General features: G+C 44.6%; 1 protein-coding gene across 1 annotated transcript in view; it reads left to right on the top strand.

The window, feature by feature from the left end:
- The first annotated feature begins 1545 nt into the window (after positions 1 to 1545).
- Positions 1546 to 23677, top strand: part of ATIC (5-aminoimidazole-4-carboxamide ribonucleotide formyltransferase/IMP cyclohydrolase) — a 40961-nt gene continuing 18829 nt past the window's right edge. Inside the window, exons 1-10 of the mRNA XM_014594232.3 lie at positions 1546 to 1674; positions 5326 to 5452; positions 8530 to 8606; positions 9701 to 9767; positions 14886 to 14974; positions 16436 to 16587; positions 16668 to 16824; positions 20275 to 20400; positions 20596 to 20703; positions 22824 to 22909. Of these exons, the coding sequence (XP_014449718.1) occupies positions 1653 to 1674; positions 5326 to 5452; positions 8530 to 8606; positions 9701 to 9767; positions 14886 to 14974; positions 16436 to 16587; positions 16668 to 16824; positions 20275 to 20400; positions 20596 to 20703; positions 22824 to 22909 (1011 nt within the window). The 5' untranslated portion in view covers positions 1546 to 1652. The remainder of the gene's footprint in view (positions 1675 to 5325; positions 5453 to 8529; positions 8607 to 9700; positions 9768 to 14885; positions 14975 to 16435; positions 16588 to 16667; positions 16825 to 20274; positions 20401 to 20595; positions 20704 to 22823; positions 22910 to 23677) is intronic.

The following is a 23677-nucleotide window of genomic DNA, read 5'->3' on the forward strand; positions in this document are numbered from 1 at the left end:
CAGCTATGCCAACACACAGAGTTGTTCACTATGTTGACTGTCACATTTTTTTTCCCATTCTTAAGAGTTAAAGGGCACTGTAGCCTTAATTTTTTGTTTTACACTACTACTTTTAAAGAAAAAAGCAATGTTTCCGCCATTTCAAGCTTTCAGAAGCATACCCAAAGCATAGACATATATTTTGAAGCTGAGTGCCAGAGAGAAGAGGTCTGCAAGGAACAGAATATTTCCTCCAGTGCCTATAGGTGCCTGTAAGGTGAAGGGATCCCTGAACTAGATGATGCCTTCCACCTACCAGGCACTATTATAGACCACTGTTTCCCAACCTTTTCCAGCCCAAGGCACACTTACATTAATAAAAATTTTCTGCGGCACACCTGTTAAGGCATTCCCCATTCTCATACTTCTTGTAGCTCGTTGCCATGGCAAAATTCCACGGCACACCTGTTCATTTCTGATGGCACACAGGTTGGGAAACAGTTATAGGCACCAAAGGATTTAGTGCCTATAATAGTGCCTATAAGGTAGAAGGCATCATCTTGTCTCTAGGATAGATCTATCTATCTATCTATATATAGCTGGCAGCTATGGATATCTCTATCTATCTGTAGCTGGCAGTTCTCAGTTCATTTGCAATGTGAACTCTTTCAGTGACTATGTGACTGTGATACTGCAAATGTCTACAGATAGATAGCTAGATCTAGATATCTATATCCAAGAGACAAGATGATGTTTTCTACCATACAGACACTATTATAGGCACTAAAGGATACACTGGAGTTGCTCCCTCAGTGTTGTGGCTGGTGAAGGTTGGGGGATCACTGAATTAGATGATGCCTTCTACCTTGTAGGTACTAATATATATCTATATATAGATAGACATAGATATAGGTATATACGCAGGTATATTTTAGTACCTATATATATACACACACATAGGCACTAAAGGATAGATAGATAGATAGATAGATAGATAGATAGATAGATAGATAGATAGATAGATAGATAGATAGATAGATAGATAGATAGCCTTTAGTCAGTGCCTATAATAGTGCCATAAGGTGGAAGGCATCATCTAGTTCAGTGATCCCCTAACCTGCACCAGCCACAACGCTGAGGGAGCATCTCAGTCCAGGAAACGGGGTACTTTGCTCCCCCCGGCAGGGCAGCGTTTCCCGCGGCGGCGGGGCTGCCTCACGCACGCGTGGCTGAGCTGCCCGCGGGCCTCAGGCTTACGACCCCTGGCAGCTGCTCCGCTCCGCTCCTGGGCCTTTGGTGCTCGCCAAACGACTAGGAACAGCGAGTGGTCTGCCACGGGTGGAAGGGGGGGGGTTCCCCCCTCAGCTGCAACGAGAACTGGAGAAAAGCCCTCCCGCTCCCGGCTTTGCCTTTACGACTTTCCCCTCTTGCCCTTAACGGAGCCCGCCAGCTCCAAAGCCGCAGCCACTCGGGGCCAGCCCGGGGGGGTGGGCTGCCTGCTCGCCCAGCTCCCAGCATGCTCGCCCAGCCCCTCCCCCAGCCCCCAGAGCCGCCCCCCACGTGGTGCCCCGGGTGTGTGTGCAGCGCCCTGCGTCGCCCCCCACCCCTCTCCTCCGCCCCGGGCGCAGCGGCAGCAGCAGCAGCCGGGATCGGGGTCGTCGCCGTCGCAGAGCATGGCTGCAGGGCAGGAGCTGGGTAATGCTCCCCGCACCCCAACCCGGAAAACTTAGTTGGAGCGGGGAGGGGGGGAGGCTTGATGCAGGCTCTCAGGTGGGCTCCAAGGAGAATCCCGGATCAGACTTATGCCGCTGTGGGCTAAAGGGGACGGGTGAGTGCCGGGAACTCGGGAGAATAGACCCCCTTTCCAGGCTTTCTTTCCCCCCAGAGCAGGGAGAGGACACAAAATAAATCAACTATGGGAGTATGAGATGTCCTGAACGTAAAACTGCAGGGGCTGGGCTTCATTTGCAAGCAGCCCAGCTCCGTGCCCTGCTCCCAACCAGTCCTGAGCGGAAGGAAGGGAAAAGCAACAGGGAATCGGGGTTGGAAGGGGCCTCAGGAGCTCGCCCAGTCCAGTCCCGACCTTCCTAAGTCTCCAGCCAAGTTTACCTCCGAGGAACAACTTGGAAACTTCAAACGGGAGCGGGATAAAAGCCGCCTATAACTGGAGGGGCGCTGAATCCCGAGGAGTTTGCCGGTTGATTTCCTGATGGGGGGAACAAAGATGTCTTCTTTTGACTGTGTCTTTATACCGTGTCGTGCAGCTGTTTGGAGCAGGGACTGGGCCTTAGCATGTATTTGTGCAGTGCCTGATGCGGATGGGGGTGACACATTTTGAGCCTCTTACTAAGGTGGGATTTTCAAGAGCAGCGTGTTGGGAATCAAGCCTCCTTGAAAGTCAGTGCGGCCTGTGTCGATGCAGCTTGTTGGAGGAATGGGGCCTTGTTGTTAGAGTGTGTATTGGGGTCTGCAATAAGTTGCATTTTACACCCAGGTGCTCATGATCTGCACCAGCCCGGCTCAGTCCATCCTTTCAAATGCTGTTGTTCAAAGGGGTTCTTCTGAGCTCTGTCTCCTTTGAGCTCCCCTTGCTTCACAAAAGTGGGCCTTTTCCATTGGCTGTGCTTGCAGTCACAGCCTGGGATCTGACCTGATGGCTGTGTTTTGCTCCGGCCCTTTCAGCAACACATGTAAGAGTGCATTACAGCCAGATAATGGGCCCCAGTTCTGTCTGTGCAAGCTCATTGCCACATCAGGGCTTTAGTTAATAACTGTGGTGTCAAGACAGAAGACCATGGCAGAATCCAGCCTGCTCTGCATGGCCGGTTGGGTGAGCAATAGTTTTAAAAAGTTAGTTTATCAGACGTGGAAGTAGACATGGCTCAGAACGTGAAGGAATAAAGATAAATAGATCCCATTCTTTATGCAGGCACGTGACAGATGATATCACCTGCAAAGCAGCAAATAAAAATCCACTCCTTTCCTGCCTTCTCACCCCTTATGTTCACTGATTTTCTTCTGAGCCCTTGTGCCCACACTAGGAAGGGTTGCAAGCCTATGTGCCACAGTCGGTTTTGCTTGTGGGCGCAGGGTTATCCCTGGGCATCTTCAACTGTATGAGTGGCCTTGGTTAGAACCTGTACAGTGAGGGCAGGAGGGATAGCGTTAGTGCCTTCCTGGGTGCTTTATTTCTGACACTGGTTGGCTGGAGAAGTCAAGTCACTTAAACATCTCGGCTTTTGGTTGCCTAGCATAAACTGAAGCTAGCTATCAGTTTCTTTACATATCAGAGTGCTTCACGTATCGAACAATAGAGCAAGGCAAGCACAGATGAGCACTGGTTTTATCTGTGCATGGCCCTGTTACAGTTTGATGAATCTAGCTAGCAAGACAGTAGCCACTTCCCTTCTTACTGTGGGCAAGTAAAAGCTCCAATCTTGCAGATTCTTGTGCCTGTAAATTTGATATGCATAAAGTTATGTTTATGAGTATAACTTACTATGTTGGTTTTCTGGATCTGTGAACTAGGGCTGGTTGGAGCCATTGGGCTGCATTTTTGAGGAGGGGTAGGTAAGAACACCCAACATTGGTATCACTCCACATTTACCTCTTGGTAAGTTTATCACTAGATAGAGATCACTGTTGTGAGGTATTTGTTAAATCCTTGCAGACCATGGAAGCAAAGCTTGGTTTTCCTTGGTTAAAATGTCAAACCTGGTTATGTAAAGGTTTAAATTACAGCAGAAAAGAGAAGCTAGAAACTCTGGAGTGAAACTAATAGATTTCTATATTAGAAATGCTAGAGAGAATGATTGTAATCATTTAGTGTGACCTCCTGCACAGCACAGGCCATAGACTTTTTCTCAGTAATTCCTGCAATGAAGGGAATTTCTCTTCCTTAATACTTAAGTTACCATTGTTGAAACCAATACTTTTGTTGCTGACCTAAGTGAAAAATATTCTGCTTGCGCTCTTCAGAATTGCCCATGGCAGGGGTGACCAGGATAAGGCCCACAGGCCAGATGTGACCCATGGACGCATGTCCTCCAGCCTGCAGGGCATTCCACAGGCTCAGAAATTTGGCAGCAGGGGGGCCGCAGCCATGTGAATCACTCCCCCCCCTGAAGCAATGGCAATTAACACTGCTGCTGCTTGTTCTACCACCAGATTTCCAGACCTGCAGGCCAGATGACAGCCTGATGATCATGCTTGCAGGGCTAGATGATTTGGGCATCCCTGGCCTATGGGTTCTGGGCACTCAGTCTCCAACCAGATTTAATAACGCTAATTTTCCTGATGGGTATTCAAATGCTGCTCTCCTTTATTATCTAGCCCTCATGTAATTCATTAACTCATTTCAAAGTTTATGACAGGGACGTGAGAAGAAGATGATGACTCATTTCAAAGGATGTTGCAAAGGAGCAAGCCTATTTGTTGTGCTGTGTTATGGTGGGCATTGCAAAGGAACAGGATTTTGCAGACAAAGGAACTGTGGGACAGACCAGTATATTTTGCCAAAGTTCACCTTGCAGATTAGTCATAGAACTGGGAGTAGAACCTGTATCTCCTGAGTTGCAGTCCAGCACGTTGGTAGGAAACATAGTGGCCCAGAAGTGTAGGCTGCTTTTAATGCTACTGAATGTAGACACACAAAACAATTACTCCAGAGTATTTTGGCGTTATTCTAGGGTAGAAATGAAGTAAAGACATGATGTGTAGTCAGGGTAAGCTACTCGACTCTGGGGTAAAGGTATTCCTACGAAAGTCAAGATTAACTATATACAGGTGTAAGTTACACCAGCGTACCATCTTGTGTCTGCTTTCTACTTTCATTCCAGAGAGCCCTTTGTTCAGTGCAAACCAGCTCCCCCACTACTTAGTGACCAGGTGTACTAATAATGCCTGCTGCAGACAGATGGCTTGGAAAAGCTGGTTGTATTTTACTCCTAAGTAAAATCCAGGATAAATTATACTGTAGCAACCATGCTGTGTGTCCATGCCCAATGTTAGATTCTTTAGTAACATACTTCCAAGGCAGGAGGTTCAGGAAATCCGAATACCTTGATTTCTACAGGACTGATTTTTTTGTAGTTTTAATTAAACAAGGGAAAATCTCACGTGGTTAGCTGTGTATATGCAGCTTCCAAAGAAACAACCCCCTCTGTGTACCAGAATTTGAGACCCGAGGAAGAATGTTTTAAATCCAAAAGTTATCCCAGCTACATCATTGGTCCAATAAAAGATATCATCTTAAGAAATCTTCACCCCCCACATCGTTTCTGGACCACCATGGCTACAACATTACTTTTACACTACCAGAATTTTCACACTTTTCTTCCTTTCCAGCCCTCTTCAGTGTCTCGGATAAGACCAGCCTGGTAGAATTTGCAAAATGTCTCGGTTCTCTTGGTTTGGGATTAGTTGCCTCTGGAGGAACAGCCAAATCCCTTAGGGATGCTGGTCTGAAGGTCAGGTAAGAACTCTAATTGCACTCATATAAATCCCAGACAAAACTCTGGCAAATGTTTTGAAGACTTTTGAATAGTTTGATTATATCACTTCTTAACTGAGGGAAGAAAATGTAATTCAATACCAGCAAAAATCTAAGTCTTGCTCTTTGGCTGGAAGCAGACTGACTAGAGTATATTTGTACAAGTACTTTTGTATAGTGACTGGGGGAAAGAAAAGGTACCTACATTCCAGATGTTTTGTGGTTTGTCTTTGCTCCAGGTGTTTTATATGAGACAATATGTTGTTTTAAAATCTGAAACCTGGCCCTAACACTCGTGTGCAGGCAGCCCCGTATTGATCTCTGTTCCTGGGACAGCAAGAATATAATAGCAGACTTGGAGATTATTTTAAGAATATTTCCAAAGGCATGCAACAAAAAGAATATGCTGGATGACTGCATGGGGGAACCTGTGGGTATTTATGCTGCCTCCAAAATTCCCTGTTCTCCTCTTGTTAAGTGTTTGGCTCCTCTTCTCTGAACCCTTTGTCTAGCCATGACAGCAGTGAAGGTCAGAGCAGGGCACACAGTCATGATAATCTTTCCCTCCCTTTTTACTTTTTCTTCTGACTCCGAGCAGTCATGAGCTGAAGGAAGTGAAAAGCAGATTCATTATTTCCCAATTTTTTAGTGAAGTTTAACTCTGAGGGATAACAAGGAAAATTAAAACAGGAGCAGAATTAAAGCTACATTTTACAGGAAGGGAACACTGAATCCTTAAGAGTTTGCCTGGTTTATTTCTTGATGTAAAAAACAGACACCTATTTTTTTTAAATACTGTGTATTTATGAGACCTGTTTACAGTTGTTTGGGGTAGGAACTATGTGTATTTGTACAGCATCAGTTGGGAATGACATGTTTTGAGCTGCTTAATAGAGTGGGATTTTCAAAAGCAGCTTGTTGGCAATCAAGCCTTGTTGAAAGTCAATGCAGTCTGTGTTCCTAAGTCATGTGGGTGATTTTAAAATCCCAACCACAGAGAATGATAATTCCCTTAGTTCATCCAGCAGATCTTCAGCAAAACCTTTTCTCCTCCGTGCTAACACTGGGGAGGGGAGAAATCAGATAGACTCTTTAACCTCTTTAGTCTGCTCTAGTATTTCACAAATGCCACCAAGGATACAAAAGATCTTCCAGGCTGGGTGTCCAATTATCCTAGAAATTAAATGTATAGAGTCTGCATTTGTTTTTTTCTGGAGAGATGCCACGGAGGCATCTGACTAGGTTCAACAAGAACTGGTCCATGACCCTTTAGGCTGCATCCACACATTCAGGCATGTGCAGTTTGTGGCACCACAAACCTTGGTGTAGCCCCACAGACTACATGCATTGCATCTTAAACTGCGCAGCACTGCTAATTTGCAGCATGGGGGCAAAATTTGCTACAAGGGTTTTCTGGTAACAAAAACCCACCCCCTTGGAAAAAAAACCCCACTGCAAAGCACATCAAATATCATGCACCAGAACAAATGCAGAGTTGGGGGAGCAGGCAGCCCTGGGTTGAGGCACACCAGCTGCTCCACAGTGGAGCCCCTGTGCCGAGGCACACTGAGACGAGGGCAGCCAGCCAGGGCTGCCTGCTCCCCTGCGCGAAGCACGTTGCACCTTTGCCAGCTCCACCCCCAGTACATGGAGCCTGGTTAAATGGGACAAGCACACTGGGAGCTGGGAAGAGCTGGGCATGGACAGTTTGCCCATGGTGGGACAGTGTGTTTCGCAACAAAATGCATGTGCAGGGGTATGCACTGAGGCACAAAACAGCAGCACAAACTTGTGGCACTACTATTTGTGCCACTGCAAGCGCATGCGCCTTTTAGTCTGGAGGCAGCCTTAGTGTCTAATTTAAAAGGGTTGCTTTTCTTTACTCCAAGTGTTTTGGGTATAATGTATGACAGTTTCCCTTTGCTATACCACAGGACCATATTTACAAGTCTCCGATAGCTTGAACGATGTTTCATGCCTTGAACTTTCATGAGTCTGAGTTGAGGAATAATATCTAAAATGCTCTAGAAATCCATCTTTATTTGGCAGATATGCTGTCATTTTAATTTGTCTTCTAAAACTTTAATTTCCTAACTTGCGCAGCTTGTCTACTCTGCATAGTCCAGGATAAAGAGTTACTTTAAGAAAAAGTCATAGTTTCTATCTGTGAGGATATTGGTCACGTTAATTTGGCTTTTGCCGATTTTGCTTATTTCAGTGCATGCTCTTATTGACAAAATAATTGAAGTTCAATTTAATTTGAGTAGGATAATGCATGCTTTGTTTCTATTCATGGGAAAAGCAACTGATGCCTAATAGGGTTTTTGGTAGAATGTCTGCTGACTGTTCTAGGCAGAGAGCCGTGTTCTCTCTCTCTCTCTTCTGTGTTAAATGTAGTTTTTTCTATAAAATGTAGGTCAGTGTCTTGTTAAATATAGGAAACCAGTTACATATCAGGAATTTAACTGAGAAATCAGTTACATGAGCGTTCCTGCCATGTTTCTGCAAATAATTGGCTGTTTCTAGTAACATTTTGCTAGTTAGTGTCAGTCACAGCAGGCTTAGCAGAACAAAAAATCATATCTTCTTTAACCTACAGCATAGTTGCAGTGACTCCCTGTCCCTGAAATACCTAGCAGCTGTTAGGAACTGGAAAAACCTGAGCAATGTGATAAATAACTAGAGCACGCTGCTTTTCATTGGCTTCATCTTTAAGTGCATTCAAGGCATTGAAATTTATAAGAATCTTTCTTTTTTCATCTGCCACTGGAGATGTCCCAAGCTTCATACACAGACCAAAACAAAGCTGCTATGTGTACTTCTTAGCCTTCCTAATGTAAGGGCATCCCTTCAAGCTCAAAACTGTCAAGGTCTAACCTTAGGGTCTATTCTACCGTTGAAGGCAATAGAACTCCTGTTCCTTTATATGGGACCAGATTGGGCCCTTATTGGAGATGATGAATATTGAACTTGATACATTAAGTTGACCAGCAAGCATAGAAGTATTATGGAACAAGTATAGAACAGTCACAGTGATGTTCTTTCTTCTCTCCACACAGAGATGTGTCTGATCTGACTGGATTTCCTGAAATGTTAGGGGGGCGCGTGAAAACTCTTCATCCTGCAGTCCATGCTGGTAAGTTGCTGCTGACATGCTTCCATCCTAACAGAAGCAAGGGACAGTTTGTCAAATGGCATTTTAGGGGTTTGGCTAATAGGATCAGAGAATGAGCATAGAAATCTCTCATCTCATCCTAGTAACAAGCTAGGAGGAGAGAGTTCATGGGGTCAAAGAAATATTGACAGGATCTTGCATATACACTGGCCACTGTCTCCACTGATGGGGTTTTCCCATGAAGAAGCGTATACATCTTGGCATAATATTTAGCTGCATGACAAGCACATCAGCCTAGGTTTCAGCAGAAGGTGGGTGTTGTGACTTCCTCCCTAGATTACTGTAACAGTGACATTTTTCTGCTGCCCTTTTGAGATGTCCCCTTTTCGAAAGGGCTCCAAATGCTGTCCACATTTGACTTATACTCTCCCAGTTGTTGTAGACTAGACCAGCGTTTTCCAAACTCTGACAGATTGCTCACTGCCAATTTAAAATGATACAATGTAAAGTACCACCAGCAATTTTTTCAGTTCTATCTTAAGTATCACCAGCAAATTTTTGTCATATAAAGTAATTATAATAAATCTGTTAACATGTACTGCTGGTGGTACCTGTAGCACAGATTGGAAACTGCTGGACTAGACAATCAGTACATTTTTCTCTCCCTCGTTTCCTATTTATCAGTTAGTCAGCTGTATCCTATTACTCAAGGTACAATTTATTTATTACCACTCCGCTTATTACATATGGTTTATTTATTTTGAGGTAAGGAGTGACAAGGAGCTTTTTCTTCTTCACCTGTGCCCCAGAAACTAATGACAGTTCCATGGTTGAGGTAATCAATTGACTGCTTATTTAGTGCAGTTTTCAGGTTTTCTTTTCAGCCCTTGGAGTCCTTTAGAATTTAAGACTGAAAAAAATTGTTAGCAAGCAACCTGAGCCTCCAGTCCAGGAAGAAACTAAAATGGGATTTTGGTACAGAGGTTGGGTCTTAAACGTAAGTGGAACATCTTTGTGGAGTGAGCTCTGAGGGAGCACATGCACTGAAGAAAGATGCTGAGATTTTTTTTTTCCAAAGAAGAACTTTGTGAAACAATCCTTGTTGTTATTACTAGGAATCCTGGCTCGCAGCATACCAGAAGATAAAGCTGATATGGACAAACAGGATTTCAGCCTTGTAAGGTGAGCTACCGAAAACATAGAGCGGTTGATCAGAAATCATTAGGAACAAATCAGAAAATGCTGAGGAGTGAATAAGCAAATGCCTGGGAATTTGCAAGAAAATGCCAGTTTATGTTTTTGTTTTCTTCCCTGCTGGATTACATTGATGAAATAAAATATTTTTGGCAGATGTGTCATGGCTAGGAATATAGCCAAAATGGCTTGTTAGTCCTGGTTTTAACAGTGGGGGAGCACCATTAAACTTTGAGAAAATTCAAGAGTTTTACCTTCTGATGAGCATATTGCAATGTGATATAACCTTGCATATTCCTTTCAGAGCCAAGTTCAGACCTGTCCAGGCAGGTGCAATTCTACTGGAATTGGTTCAAGGGGGCTGATCAGACAATTACTTTGATTTTGAAATGCTTGCTTAATAAACATGCCCTTTGAAATTTGTGCAATTCTATTTAATCCAGAAACTTATGTTGAAATTCAAACATAATAGATGCACACAAAGATTGCAGGCCACATTATAGGAAGAAAATCAGTATTTTTTGGGTATCATCACCAGATCTCAATAGGCTGAATCACATGAAAACAACAAACTAAGTCACATGGATTCCTGCAGGTTTTTGTGGTCTGTATTAAAATATTTTTATCTTTACTCGGGGTAGTTCTGGGATTAGTCACTTCAAAGCATTGATCAACCTTAACTGGTTATACTGCTTATAGTCTTTGCCATATCGCCAGTTTAAAATGAGTGGTTCTGCTTCAGTAAGATTGACTGGCTTGTGAGGAAGCATAATTTGTCCACAAGGCTCTCTATAGGTGTGGAAATTTGGCAATGGGGGAGTGGTGGCAGTTAACACTGCCACCGCTCCCTAGATGCCAAATGTCCAAGTCCCACATGGCTGCATTGGCCCCCAGTGCTGCACAGCTGGATTGGGTCCCGGCTCTGTGAAGGGATCAACTCCCTGTCATACTATTTCTAGGTGGCTGGATTGGGCCCAGGCCGGGCCAGCACTGCATGCTGGATCTGGCCTATGGACCAACCTGGCACTGCAAATCCAGTCCATGGGTTGAAAATTTGAAGCACCACAGGCCTGCATCAGTGGGTTTTGGATTAAATTTGGAAGCGTGGAATTTAAAAAACTATAACCATAATTGACTGTGGTGATGGCAGTACAGGGCATGATTTCTGAGGTTTGCCTTGATTGAAAGGGGAAGAAAAGGTGTTCATTGTTCTATGTTTGGGTGAGCAGTGGGTGCAGCCTTATCTGGGGTACTAGATCTGATTTGATTATTTTACTTTAAAGGTACACGTTCCTGTCTTCTGCTCTGTTGAATTCAATTATGCAGTGAAGGTGATAAGCAGTTGTATTTACTATCTTGATTTGCATAGATAGTGTTAGTGACAAGAAAGTCAATGAAGCTCTGTAAGTTTACACCAGCTTGGGATCTTACTCTTTGTGGAGACTTTGGAACACCTCAGTGACTGAGCAGCATAGATGGCTAGAAAAAAAGTCGGGGCCTAAGTAAATGGGATGTGGTAAATGAGTTCCAGCAAAACTGGAGACAGAAGGGATATAAAGGTTTTGGTGAAAACTAACCATGCCCTCACATTGATTTCATCATGTCACATGAAGATCAGGGAGCACTAAACACGAGTTCATCTCAGGTGCACATGACTCTATCCTCCTGTAGAACTTGCTGCTGTGGCTGAATATGTATTGTGGCCAGTTACCTTTGTGGCACCTTACACTTGTATACTTACAAGTCCAGATAACAAATTGATACAATTCATTCATGCTTTAGAGTTAAGCTGTTTGCATCAGAATGTAAAGATGGATTTCTTCCCTCTCCTACCACTTGTATGTTATACTAGTTGCATTTATGGCAAGAGAGGTTGTTCCCTTATGCATTATTGAGTATTGCTGGAGACATGATAATGTATAGATGGACCCTTTACCTAATTATATCTGAAAGTTATTTTTTATAGAATCCACCTTACCTTGAGATGGGAAAAAGCCCCTATTCAAGCCCCAGAAAGGTTTGCTGAAGGGTTCCTAAAATGCAACCACTGTAATGGTTTATAAAAAGGGAAACTCGGGATATGCAGTATTGGGGTTTAATGACTTTCTGGATTTCATGTGGTGTCAGTACTTCAGAAAGTGAAAGTATGCAACTTCCTGCTCATGGATAGTTTGGGGAATTTCTCAAGGAAACCATTCTTTGCGCTCAGAGTGAGTCAATCCCATGGCAGAGGAAAGGGGGAAAGGAGGCCAGGAAGCCCCTTTGGCTAACCAGGGGCATCCAAGATACCTTAAGGGCAAAAAAAGAGGTAACAGGAAATGGAAGCAGGGCATAGCTAGCAAAGAGGAGTATATTTCTTTTGCCTGCACCTGCAGGGAGTCTGTCAGGAAGGCCAAGACAACTCTAGAATTCAGGCTAGCATCGGGGATTAAGGACAATAAAAAGTCCTTCTTTAGGTACATTGGGAGCAAAAAGAGGGTGTGGGGTAGTATAGAACCCATACAGCATGGGCAGTGGGGCTTAGTGACAGATAGCAGGGACAAGGCAGAGCTCTTCAATGAGTTTTTTGCCTCTGTCTTCTTAAGTGGGAATCTAGATGAACCCTCAACATACATCATGGACACCAACAAAGGGAACATCAGCCGACCAATGGTCAGTGCTGACACAGTAAAAAGACACTTGGTGGTACTGGATGTATTCAAATCACCAGGACCGGAGGGACTCTGCCCACGGGTAACGAAGGAATTAGTGGGGGTCATAGCTGATCCACTGGCAAGGATATATGAGTGCTCATGGCGCTCAGGTTTTCCCAGAGGATTGGAAGAGGGCTAACGTTGTCCCAATCTTTAAGAAGGGGAGGAAGGAGGACCTGGGGAACTATAGACCAGTCAGCCTTACTTCTATCCCAGGGAAAATCCTAGAAAAAATTATCAAGGAACACATCTGTGGGAGCCTGCTGACAAATGATGCTGAGGGGTAACCGACATGGGTTTTTAGCAGGCAGGTCCTGCCTGACTAACCTAGTTTCCTTTTATGACAAGGCCACCAATTGTTTAGATGCAGGAGTCAAGGTGGATGTTATCTATCTGGACTTCAAGAAGGCCTTTGACAAGGTATCCCATACCATCCTTATAAATAAACTGAGGGGATTTGCCTTGGATGATTATACAGTAGACTGGGTAGCAAACTGGCTCAGGAGTCACACTCAGAGGGTGGTAGTGGATGAGTCGGTGTCAACCTGGAAAGGTGTGGGGAGTGGAGTCCCTCAGGGCTCAGTTCTGGGGCCGGTGTTGTTCAACATCTTCATCAGTGATCTGGACAAGGGGGTAGGAAGCACCCTGTCCAAATTCATAGACGACACAAAATTATGGGGTGCAGCTGACACCCTGGAGAGGAGAAACCAGATCCAGGCTGACCTAGACATGCTGGGGAAGTGGGCAGACAGCAACAGGATGCAATTCAATAAGGACAAGTGCAAGGTGTTGCATCTAGGGAGGAAGAACTGCCATCATACCTACAGGCTGGGGGGCGACCTTCTCAGCTCCACTGAGGCAGAAAAAGATCTTGGAGTCACTGTTGACACCAGGATGAACATGAGAGGCCAATGTGATGAAGCAGTTGGCAGAGCCAATCGTACCTCATTGTGCATCCATAGGTGCTTCATAAACAGGTCCAGGGAAGTGATTCTCCCCCTCTACGTGGCACTGGTCAGGCTGCAGCTGGAATACTGTGTCCAGTTCTGGATGCCACAGTTCGAGCAGGATGCAGACAACCTGGAGAGGGTCCAAAGAAGGGCCACTCACCTGATTAGAGGCCTGTATTGAAGACCCAATGAGGAAAGGCTAAGGGACCTTAACCTCTTCAGCCTATCCAAGAGAAGGCTGAGAGGGGACCTTGTGGCGGCATACAAATTCATAAGGGGAGAGCAGCAATAAGTAGGTGATGGTCTGTTCACCAGGGCACCCCCGGGAATGACAAGGAACAACGGCCATAAGCTGCTAGAGAGAAGGTTTAGGCTGGACATTAGGAGAAAGTTCTTCACGGTCAGGGTTGCCAGAATCTGGAATGGGCTCCCAAGGGAGGTGGTGCTCACCCCGTCCTTGGGGGTCTTCAAGAGGAGACTGGATAGGCACCTGGCTGGGATCACATGACCCCAGGGTTGGTGACTTTTCTTGCCTATCGGGGCAGGGGGTTGGACTAGATGGCCCACTGAGGTCGCTTCTGACTCTATGAATCTATGAATTTAGATTATTTTGGATTAATTATTTTTAATTGACTATTGATCTTGGGTGCTTGATGTGGAGATGTTTTGGAGGATCCTGATTTTTCACAGTGCTGTCTACTCACCTTGGAATAAAGAGCATTTAAAGTATCTCATGTTAAGCACCTCAAAATGCCTGTCCCTTGAAAATCCAGGCCCCTATATAGAATTCTGTTAACCACTGCAATGTATGCACTAGTCCGTGGCTGGTGGCTATAGGACTCCAGGCCTCACACCCCCTGAGCTGCATGCCATGCAGGCTGCATGCTGCACTGTGCTGTGCCCCCCTCTCCTCCCACATGCACACCGCAGGCACACATCCCACACCATTTGCACTATACTCCCTTATTGCATCATCTTGACACTCTTGTACACTTCAAACTGTGCCGTATGGGCCCCTCCCATTATGCCATGCCCTGCTGTACCATGCCAGCACCCCATGCTGCACTGCACAGGGTCCCTGGGTCTCTGAGGCTGTGGGCTCCCTCAGCTCTACCCCCAGAGGCAGGATCAGGTAGCGGAAGCTGCAGATGGAAGGGGGAAAGCTGTGAGAGCAGTGAGAGGAGCAGAGCCGGGCTTAAAGGCCACCAGTTGAACAGCCCTATACTAGTCTAATCATTGTAACATAATTTTAAATTAGCAGTGTCCACCCTTTACCTCTCCTAGTCCTTTTGAGAGTTCAGCTTGTATGCAGGATTTTATGCTGAAAGGAAAAGTCTTGATTTATATTGGAAAGACCAGCATGCTGAAAGAACAATGATGGTTCTGAGTGAATGAATGAAGTCAGACTTCACTGTATTACTTCTTGATGATGAGTAACCCAGGCTTTCTCTTTCACTTTTTAGAGTTGTGGTTTGTAACTTGTATCCCTTTGTAAAGACTGTGTCTTCTCCAAATGTTACTGTGGAAGAAGCAGTTGAAAAAATTGACATTGGTGAGTCAAAGGGAAATTATAAAAACAGATGTTTCACTGGGGGATGACATTAGAGTTCTGGCTATATAGTTTGCTCTTGGATGCCATGTGGCTATGGCAAAAGCATAGCCAATGCAGTGCATTGGGTGCTGATCTGCACTGTGACTTTCTGGGAGACCACATCCATTGATAAAACTATTGATAGACTATGATACAGCCTATGATTGTGTCCCATCTAGGACTCAGTTGTATCCTATCTATGATACAGTTCATTCAAGGCATCATGTCCACCGAGCAGATTATTATGGTAATTATTAGGGGTGTGTGAAATGGGCCCTGTTCGATTCGGATTTGGCCTGAATCAGGAACAGTGATTCAATTAATTGATTTGGATTACTGTTCCCAATTCGATTTGTCTGAATCCAAATCTGAAGATTCGATGCTGATTCAGAAAATCAGCAATTTGGCTGAATCTTTCTGAATTGATTAGAAGGGTTCCAATTCGATTTGGAGAGATTAAAGGGTCCTCTGATTTGATTCCGATTTGGAGATTCAGCCACCAAATTGGGCCGAATCGCCACCAAATTGGATCGGGGACAGAAGCTTTGCACAATCCTAGTAATTATCTTCCTAGAAAAAACAGTAGCTAAACTTGGATGTAAGGTAAGTAGGGGATGTCATTCAGGAATAATAATAATAAAAAAATTGAAATGACAGTAGTGCAGATTCACCGTAACTTACAGATGACCTGTGCTGTTCAGAAATGGAATGGCATGTTCTGACCTAAGAAAGCAGTTTATTGTATATAGAGGTTTGAAGGGTTTCTGTCTGGAAGTGTCAGACTGAGCATGCTTTCTTGTGCAACCTGAGCAAATAACATTGCTATGAGCTAAAGGAAAACATTTAATCAAGACCCAGAGGATCACTGAAAAAATCCACTGCAATAAACAAGGATTTGTCCCTGTGCACAGTTTGTTGCCATAAGAAATTAGTTTTGATTGTCACTTGTGCCCCTTCAGCATCTGTGTCTTCAAACTTTACTTATTTGATTCACATTAATTCATCCAACAAGTCTCATTTTTCATTCAGTATTTCCTCTATCCAATAACTTAAACAACACAGTTCAGAACCTCTCTCTAGTACATAGCCGCTGGGGGTTTTTTGCAAGGCCCAGGTACCTTGTTCAGTTTAAGAGAGCTGAATAACTGATTGCATTTATGTTTATATGAGAGAGAGAGAGAGAGAGAGAGAAAATATACACAGGGCCTGGTTTCAGTCAAGAGAGATTAATCAATCCCTGGAAAGAGCTTTGAGATCCTCAGGTGGGAGGCACATGGATAGTTCTCTATTTATCAGAGATGGGACTCAGGATTTGCTAGTCCTGTACCAGAGAGGGTTGAACTTTTACCAAGATGTAGGGTTTCAGGGTCCTTGAATACAGAAAAATAATGTTACACACCTTCTGGGTTCCTTTCTTTGAAGGAGGAGTAGCCCTGCTGAGGGCTGCTGCAAAGAACCATGCTCGTGTGACTGTTGTATGTGATCCTGAAGACTATTCCTGTGTAGCTAAGGAGATGAAGTCATCCAGTAACACAGCCACCTCCCTGGAAATCAGACGCCAGCTGGCACTAAAGGTCTGTCATGTTCTTTTGGGGGCAAAAATGCACTTCATTTATTTTTTTAAAGCAACTAGTCCTGTCTGTTTTATCCATAGGCCTTCACCCACACTGCCCAGTATGATGCTGCAATCTCTGATTACTTCAGGAAGGAGTACAGTAAGGGGGTGTCTCAGCTTTCTCTGCGGTATGGCATGAACCCTCATCAGACCCCTGCACAGCTCTATACACTGAGACCTAAGCTTCCTTTGACAGGTAAAACAGAAGCCTGTGCTTAATTGTGAGCTAAAGCTGGGGCCTTTGAGGATGGAAGTGTCATGACCTGGATCATGAATTGGGGATCCTCAGGAGAACAAGTAGGCACCCTGCTGGTTTCTAGGAGCAAGAAAGGTATTGATTATAGCCTTTTGGACGACAGGTTTAGATTGCTTGTGGCATGCCTATTACAGTGCAGCAGAGTTGTTTTGAAGTATGTGCCTTGCTCCCTCGTTCTCTGATCATATGCTTCCATTACAGTAGCTGACTTATTCTGTGACATTTTTTTTTCCTGAGATTGAAGCATCTTGCAGTAGCATAATTAAAATGATGCAGAGTTCTGCATTAAGAAGCTTGAGTAGTAATAGATTTACAGTTAAGGAATGAGCAGAAAGAGAGAGTAGCTGCTCTAGGGCATAATCTTAATTCTGTACTAGAATTGAGGAAGGAAAACCTTTTACCATCTTTTATGATTCTTTACTTGTTCCTCACTTCCCTTACTTGTCACCCATCCACACCTCCTTTTAACTGTATCCAGTGTCAGTCAGTGATCAGCAACTCTGGCTTCATGCCTCTCATGTAGGCAGTATCCTACTAAGGAAAGGGGTTAAGGACTTGCATTCATTCACTTCTACAGTATTTCCTTGTACTTTTAATTCAAAAATCTCTTGGAAGGATTTTCATGCTCAAGAGTTGGAAGTTGACATGCTTGTCGGTCTGTGTTGCAAGTGTGGCAGCAAAAGTGATGAGTGTCAGCTGTCCTAGCCTCTTTCAGAAGAGTCCAACAACTTTTTTTCCTGTTTCTTGAAATGCTCCTAGTGCAGACATGTGAAAGCAGGTGCTTCTTTCTGTTTACATTTTTGAATGTGCAGCAATGACAGGATTAAAAAGTGTTTTTGGATGATTTCACTTTACCGGGTTCTTTTTTCAGGAGCTTGCAGTCTTCAAATTTAGTATTTCTGATGAAATGTCCAGATTAAGGTTCAAGAAAGACCTGGGTGCACTAGAAAGAGCCAAGCAGAGAGCAACAAAAATGATTTGAGGTCTGGGAAATGTGGTTTATAAAGGAAAGGCTAAAGGAATTAAGATTATTTAGTCTGGAAAAGAAAAGACAAGGGGGGGATGGATTTGATAATAGTCTTCAAATTCCTATGAGGTGATAATAAAGACAGTGGGGTTAGACTATTCTCTATGGTCTCAGGGGCCATGACAAGGAACAGCAGTCTTAAACTGTAACAAAGGAAATTGAGATTGGAAATTAGGGAGAACTTTCTCACTATGAAGGTGGTTAAACATTTGAACAGGCTACTCAGAGAAGTTGTGGAATCTATTTTCAGAAGTTTAAGAGTGGGATAGAAAAAACTCATAGTTTAGATAGGATAAATGATTCTGTCTTGAACAGATCTTACCTAATCTAAGATTCCTTCCAGCCCTATTTTATATGATCCTAAGCATATGCTTTCAGCAGAATGCTTCACTTCAATAGAATTACTCACAGGTTTAAAGTAAGCATATTAATTGTTAAGTATGTGTTTAAAGAATTTGTTCCACATATATTAAATTGGAGGGAAGAGGTCTGAGTTTCTGTTTCAACACCCCCATGCTCTAGAGGGACAGAAATGTACAATTTAAATCATTTGTTTTCATTTTTAATAGGGCTGTGAAATTATTTTAAAATGTTGTTGTGATTAGTTGCATAATTAAGTGCAACTATTTTTTTTTTATTTCAATTTTAACCACACAGAAAAACAAAAAATTATGCAGGCACTTTGTATGGTTGGGGGGTGGGTGTGGAGTGTGTGTGTGGGGGGAGGTTTGTGAAGGTGTGGGGGACTGTGGGGGTGTGCGTGTATGGGGTTTAGAGCCTGGGGGTGCAGTCCTCACACATCCTGGCATGATGTGGAGGTATTGTGGGTCAGGAGTGAGGGGCAGCAGCAGGGCTGGGGGGTGGTAGTGGCTTGTGCGTGAGGGACAGACACACAGAGACAGACACACACAGATAGTACTGCTCTGGTAAATCTGGGGGTGTGGCACAGATTGAGGTTCCCATGGTAAGGGAAGGAGTGGGGCAGGAGCAGGGGCAGAGCCACAGTGAATGGGTCCTGGAGCCAGAGCCACAGGCAGTTTGTCCAGGGGTACCAGGGGGTGGGGAGGGGGGGGGGTGTGACTCCCTGCTACTGTGCACACTCTGGGGGAGGCATGGGGGACATGCCCCCCATATTTGTGCATGGGGTGGAGGTGAGCTGCCTACTACAGGCTGGGGCTCTGCACCTTGCTCCCTTTGCCTAGGGAGCTGCGCAATGGCATGTTGTGCCTCCCACCGCCAGCACACAGCTCCTGAGGCAAAGACAAAAGGGCACAGAGCCCCAGCTTGCAGTGGGCAGCCCACATTTGCCCTGCATATTTATCTGGGGGGGGGGGCATATGCCCTGCATGCCTCCTCAAGGGGTACACCCAGTGGCAGGGAGCTGTGCCCCCCCCCCCCCCCCAAATGCCTCTGGACCCTTCCACAGCTCCATCCCATGACCCGCCACGGCCCCAGGACCCCATTCACCCCAACACCTACCCCTGCCCCACTCCCTCCCTCACCGTGGGTCCTCGATCTGTCTCCCTCCATTCCCTTCCTCTACCCCTAACCCCTCCCCCTCCACAGACTTGCCAACGTGGTGCTGCTCTACATGCAATGTGCAGCCTGCAGCTGCTTGTGTGTGTTTGTGCGCCCTCCCTCGCAGCTGCAGCCACCCGAAGCCCGTGCCCGGGCTGCCCTGAGGTCCTCTGCACTGCCCTGCTGGGCGGCCCAGAGGTGGTGTAGTAGAGCCCAGGTGCGGGCTCCAAAACCACATACACAGTTAATGTATTAAAAAAAAAATTAACTTGAGAACCCATTGATGCATTAATCGCGCATGTTAATTGTGATTGACAGCCCTCATTTTTAACTATGTGATAGCAGCACCTGCTGATCTCTACTAAAATCAGGGTCCTATTGTGTTAGAGGGTATACAGGCACATGGAAAGAGCCAATCTGTCCCAAAGATTTCAGTCAAACTGAACGAGACAAGAAATGTTAGAAAGGAAGTACTGAAGTACTGTTATCCCTACTGCACATGTGGAGGGCTGAATTGTTGAAAGCAGCTTGCGGTAAGAAGAGAATTGAGTCCAGATCTCCTAAGTCCCAGTACAGTAGATTTAACTACAAGATTGGTTTCCATTTATGTGATTCATGGAGAATCTCAGCACTATGCTTAGGTATTTCTCTATGCACTTAACATTGTACAATGACTGGAGTAGTTAGCCAAAAGTCATTTTTTCATGTTTTGTATGTTTCAAAGAAAAAACCCAAACAGATTTGGTTTTAAATAGATGTAGTTTAAAGTAATTTGCATTCAGTATTTAGGTTCCTCAGGGAGAGGAGCTTTTCTGCTTTAATGTACTTTTATGGTCTTTATACAGTTGTGAATGGATCCCCTGGGTTTATCAACTTGTGTGATGCTCTGAATGCCTGGCAGCTGGTGAAAGAACTTAAGCTGGCTTTAGGCATTCCTGCTGCAGCCTCATTCAAACATGTCAGTCCTGCAGGTAAGACAGTACCTTATTGGTCATGCATTTTGTATGGAAGAAGTTATGGGTTTTTACTGGGAATGGTCTTGAATGTCACTGTTGGGGCTTATAGTATCTGACTGCTTGCCTTGGCAAGCTGTACTAGGAAGTAGTTGGCCTAAAACATCTTCAGGTTTATTTTCTCTAGCTGTCCTTGCTTATTTTGTCCACTAGGTGCTGCTGTTGGAATACCACTTACCTTGGAAGAGGCTCAAGTCTGTATGGTGCATGACTTCCACCAGACTCTCACGCCTTTGGCATCTGCATATGCACGAGCAAGAGGTAGGAGGGCAAGTAATGAAATCATCTACGCAAACAGCTGAGAACAAACTAGTGCCTACTCTTAAAAAACGTGCTCTGTAGTTCACATGTTCTCTTTGAAAGACAGTGCTGGTAGTTAGAATAACCAAACAGCAAGAGATAGACCTATGTAGGATTCTAATGATTTCTGATTAAATGCACTGTCTGTTCATCTCCAAAGGGACTTGGGTGCAAGTCAAGAATTGCTCTTTTTCAAAGTGAGTTTTACTACTTCAAGCCCTGTCCTTAAATCTGGTCTAAAGGAGGAAGGAAAAGTGTGGATGCAATGGAAGGTCAGACAAAATTGAAGGGGGGGGGCAGGCGATACAAGGCCAGTTGAAAGTTGGCCTGCCCACCTGTCTAGGGAAGTCTGCCCTGCCTCTCTGCCACATTTTGCTGTTACGTTACTTGTTGTAAAGTGTAGGAGGCTGCCCATTACATGCCCCGATGCCTAGGGCATGCACAGCTCCGACCTGCTCTACACTGTATCCTATGCCTTGCAGATGGCATCCATATTGCTACAGTGCCTCAGACTATGACCCGTGCTCTAGAGTCTCACATGGGTTTCTCAATCCATACTGTAGCTTGCAGTCACTGTGCCCTCACACTGGGCTCCAAACTCACATCCCCTTACTGGGGCTCACTCACTCCCTCGCTGGGGTTATTCCTCTACCCTCTCACTGGGGCACCAACTCACAATCCCTCCCTGGGGCTAGCTCCCTGTAGTGTTTGTGGGGCTGGCCTATACGCAGACCTCCAGGTTGCCCTTGCAGCCGTACTCTGTGCGCCCCCAGTGCAGTCCTTCAGGTTGCTCCCTGCAACTGTACTCTGCAGTCTTTCAGGCTGCCCTTGTGGCCCTACTCTGCACAGCCTGTTCTCTCACTACACCCCCCTCCCTGGGGCCTCAGGGTCTTATACCCCACAGGCTCAGGTGTCTGAAAACATGCCTGGCCCTACTGCTTCCCTGCTATTCACTAAGTTGTTGGGGGATCAGGCTATAAGGCTCCCCTTACTCACCCATCATTGGGGAGGCAACTAGCATGGTATTTCCTAGAGACCACCCCACCATGGGTGGACCCACCATGCTATCCTGCCCCAGAAGGGTGTAGTTTTCAGTCATACCCCAGGATCAGGAGCCTCCTATCTTCCCCACAGCTCCCACTCTTACCTCCAGGGTGTTCTGAGCAGCAGCTCAGCCAGGTCATGTTGTTCTAGCTGCCAGCAGCAGACTACTGGCTCAGCTCTGAGAGCCTGAGTTAAAACAGAGGCTGCTAAGCCCCCTTCTCCAATCACACGGCCCTCCTCTGGTCATGTGACTACCTCATCAGGGATGGCCTGCACCTGGCAGCTGCCCTGCTGCCACTCTAAGCCCTTAAAGTGTAAAATTGTAAAAACAAGAAGGAATCTTGTTGTTGCTAGAGGAGTCTGTGCACACCCAAGGACTGGAGCTGGAAGTGTGCTCACCTCCTTGAAAAATAAAAAACTTTCTCCCTTGCACCTCACTAGTTCAGATTTCCCTCTTTGTCATTCTACTATGTGAGAAGATCAGTGTTGTTAAATGCAGTCTCAGAAGTGAAAAAATATCATTGATCTCTTTTTCACTCACTTTTGAGTCACCTTTTGGTTATCGGTTATACACAGACAATGAATTCTTGGTAGCTTGTTACAAAAAGAGCAAATGATTAGAAGGGCAAATGGTTGCAAGTGAAAGCTGACATGCCTTCACTATGCTGAATAGGAAATCTTCTGTAATGTCATCTTGTGCTGTTTTACCCTTTGCTTTAATTTGCACTGGTTCATTAATATAAACTAAAACTTTAAAAAATGCTTTACCGTCTGTTTCTGGTTCTAACTACAGAATTAAAGAGGATTTGCAAATAGAAGGGCACAGAAGGCAAATCTGTAACTAGATGATTTTAAGGTAAATTACTAGAGGGGAGACGGACATAGATACTGCCTGTCTTGTGACTCCTCTGAAATGGACCACGTCCTGCTTCTGGATGAAATAAACAAACTTTGCAAAAATAAGCTGAGGCATGCAAGTGATTGTGGGTTTTTTTCATGCGTCTTAAATGAACAGCTTGCCTCAAAATATGTTATAGGTGCTGATCGGATGTCTTCATTCGGTGACTTCATTGCTCTTTCTGACATTTGTGACGTTCCAACTGCTAAAATAATTTCTCGAGAGGTTAGTAAAACATCAGGGAGTAATTCTGATGTGAAGGCCACACAGTTCTACATGGTTTCATTGACTGTAATGGCATTTTCCTTCATGCAGGTTTTTTTTTTTTAATTGGTCCATTGTATGTGTTTGTACCTATCTGATCATTCAGACTGCACAAAGTCTCTTTTCCCCTCCAGCATTTATACCATGGTTCATATGTAAACTGTAGTGGTAGATATGAAAACTAGTGTATATCCGCTTATTAACGTCCAAGTTACAGTCACAATTTCTATCACTTAAGCAAGCCCATATAAAGAAACTATGATTGTATTGTAGGAGTGGCTTATTGATGAAGGTGGTAGGGAATTCCTGTTAGCACCAGAGTAGACTGTCTCTTCCTTTCTGGGAGCAAGGGGAGTTTAGAGTGTTGCTTTATCTGTTGATACTAGCTGTGATTTTATTTAGCCTATAAACATATAGTACTTGTAATTCCTCTGGGTTCCCTGCATAACTGAGAATATTGCACAAGTGTTTAGATTAAAGGACTGCCCTGAATGGAAGTTAAAACAAATCTAAATAAATACATCAACAAATGGTATTGGTATGTATTCTAGGCTGTTTTGTACTATTTAGGAAAGAGGGGAAGGAGAGGTTTTTTTCATGCCCTTTAAAAGGATTTTACTTTAGCAAGAATTACCTCATTTGACTGGTTCACGAGGACAATATTTTGGACCATATTTCTCCTACGATTGTTGGGTGGTTCAGGTGAGCTTGAAAAAGAATTACTTTATT

The sequence above is a fragment of the Alligator mississippiensis genome, chromosome 4 (assembly GCF_030867095.1).
Source record: "Alligator mississippiensis isolate rAllMis1 chromosome 4, rAllMis1, whole genome shotgun sequence".
NCBI lineage: Eukaryota > Metazoa > Chordata > Crocodylia > Alligatoridae > Alligator > Alligator mississippiensis.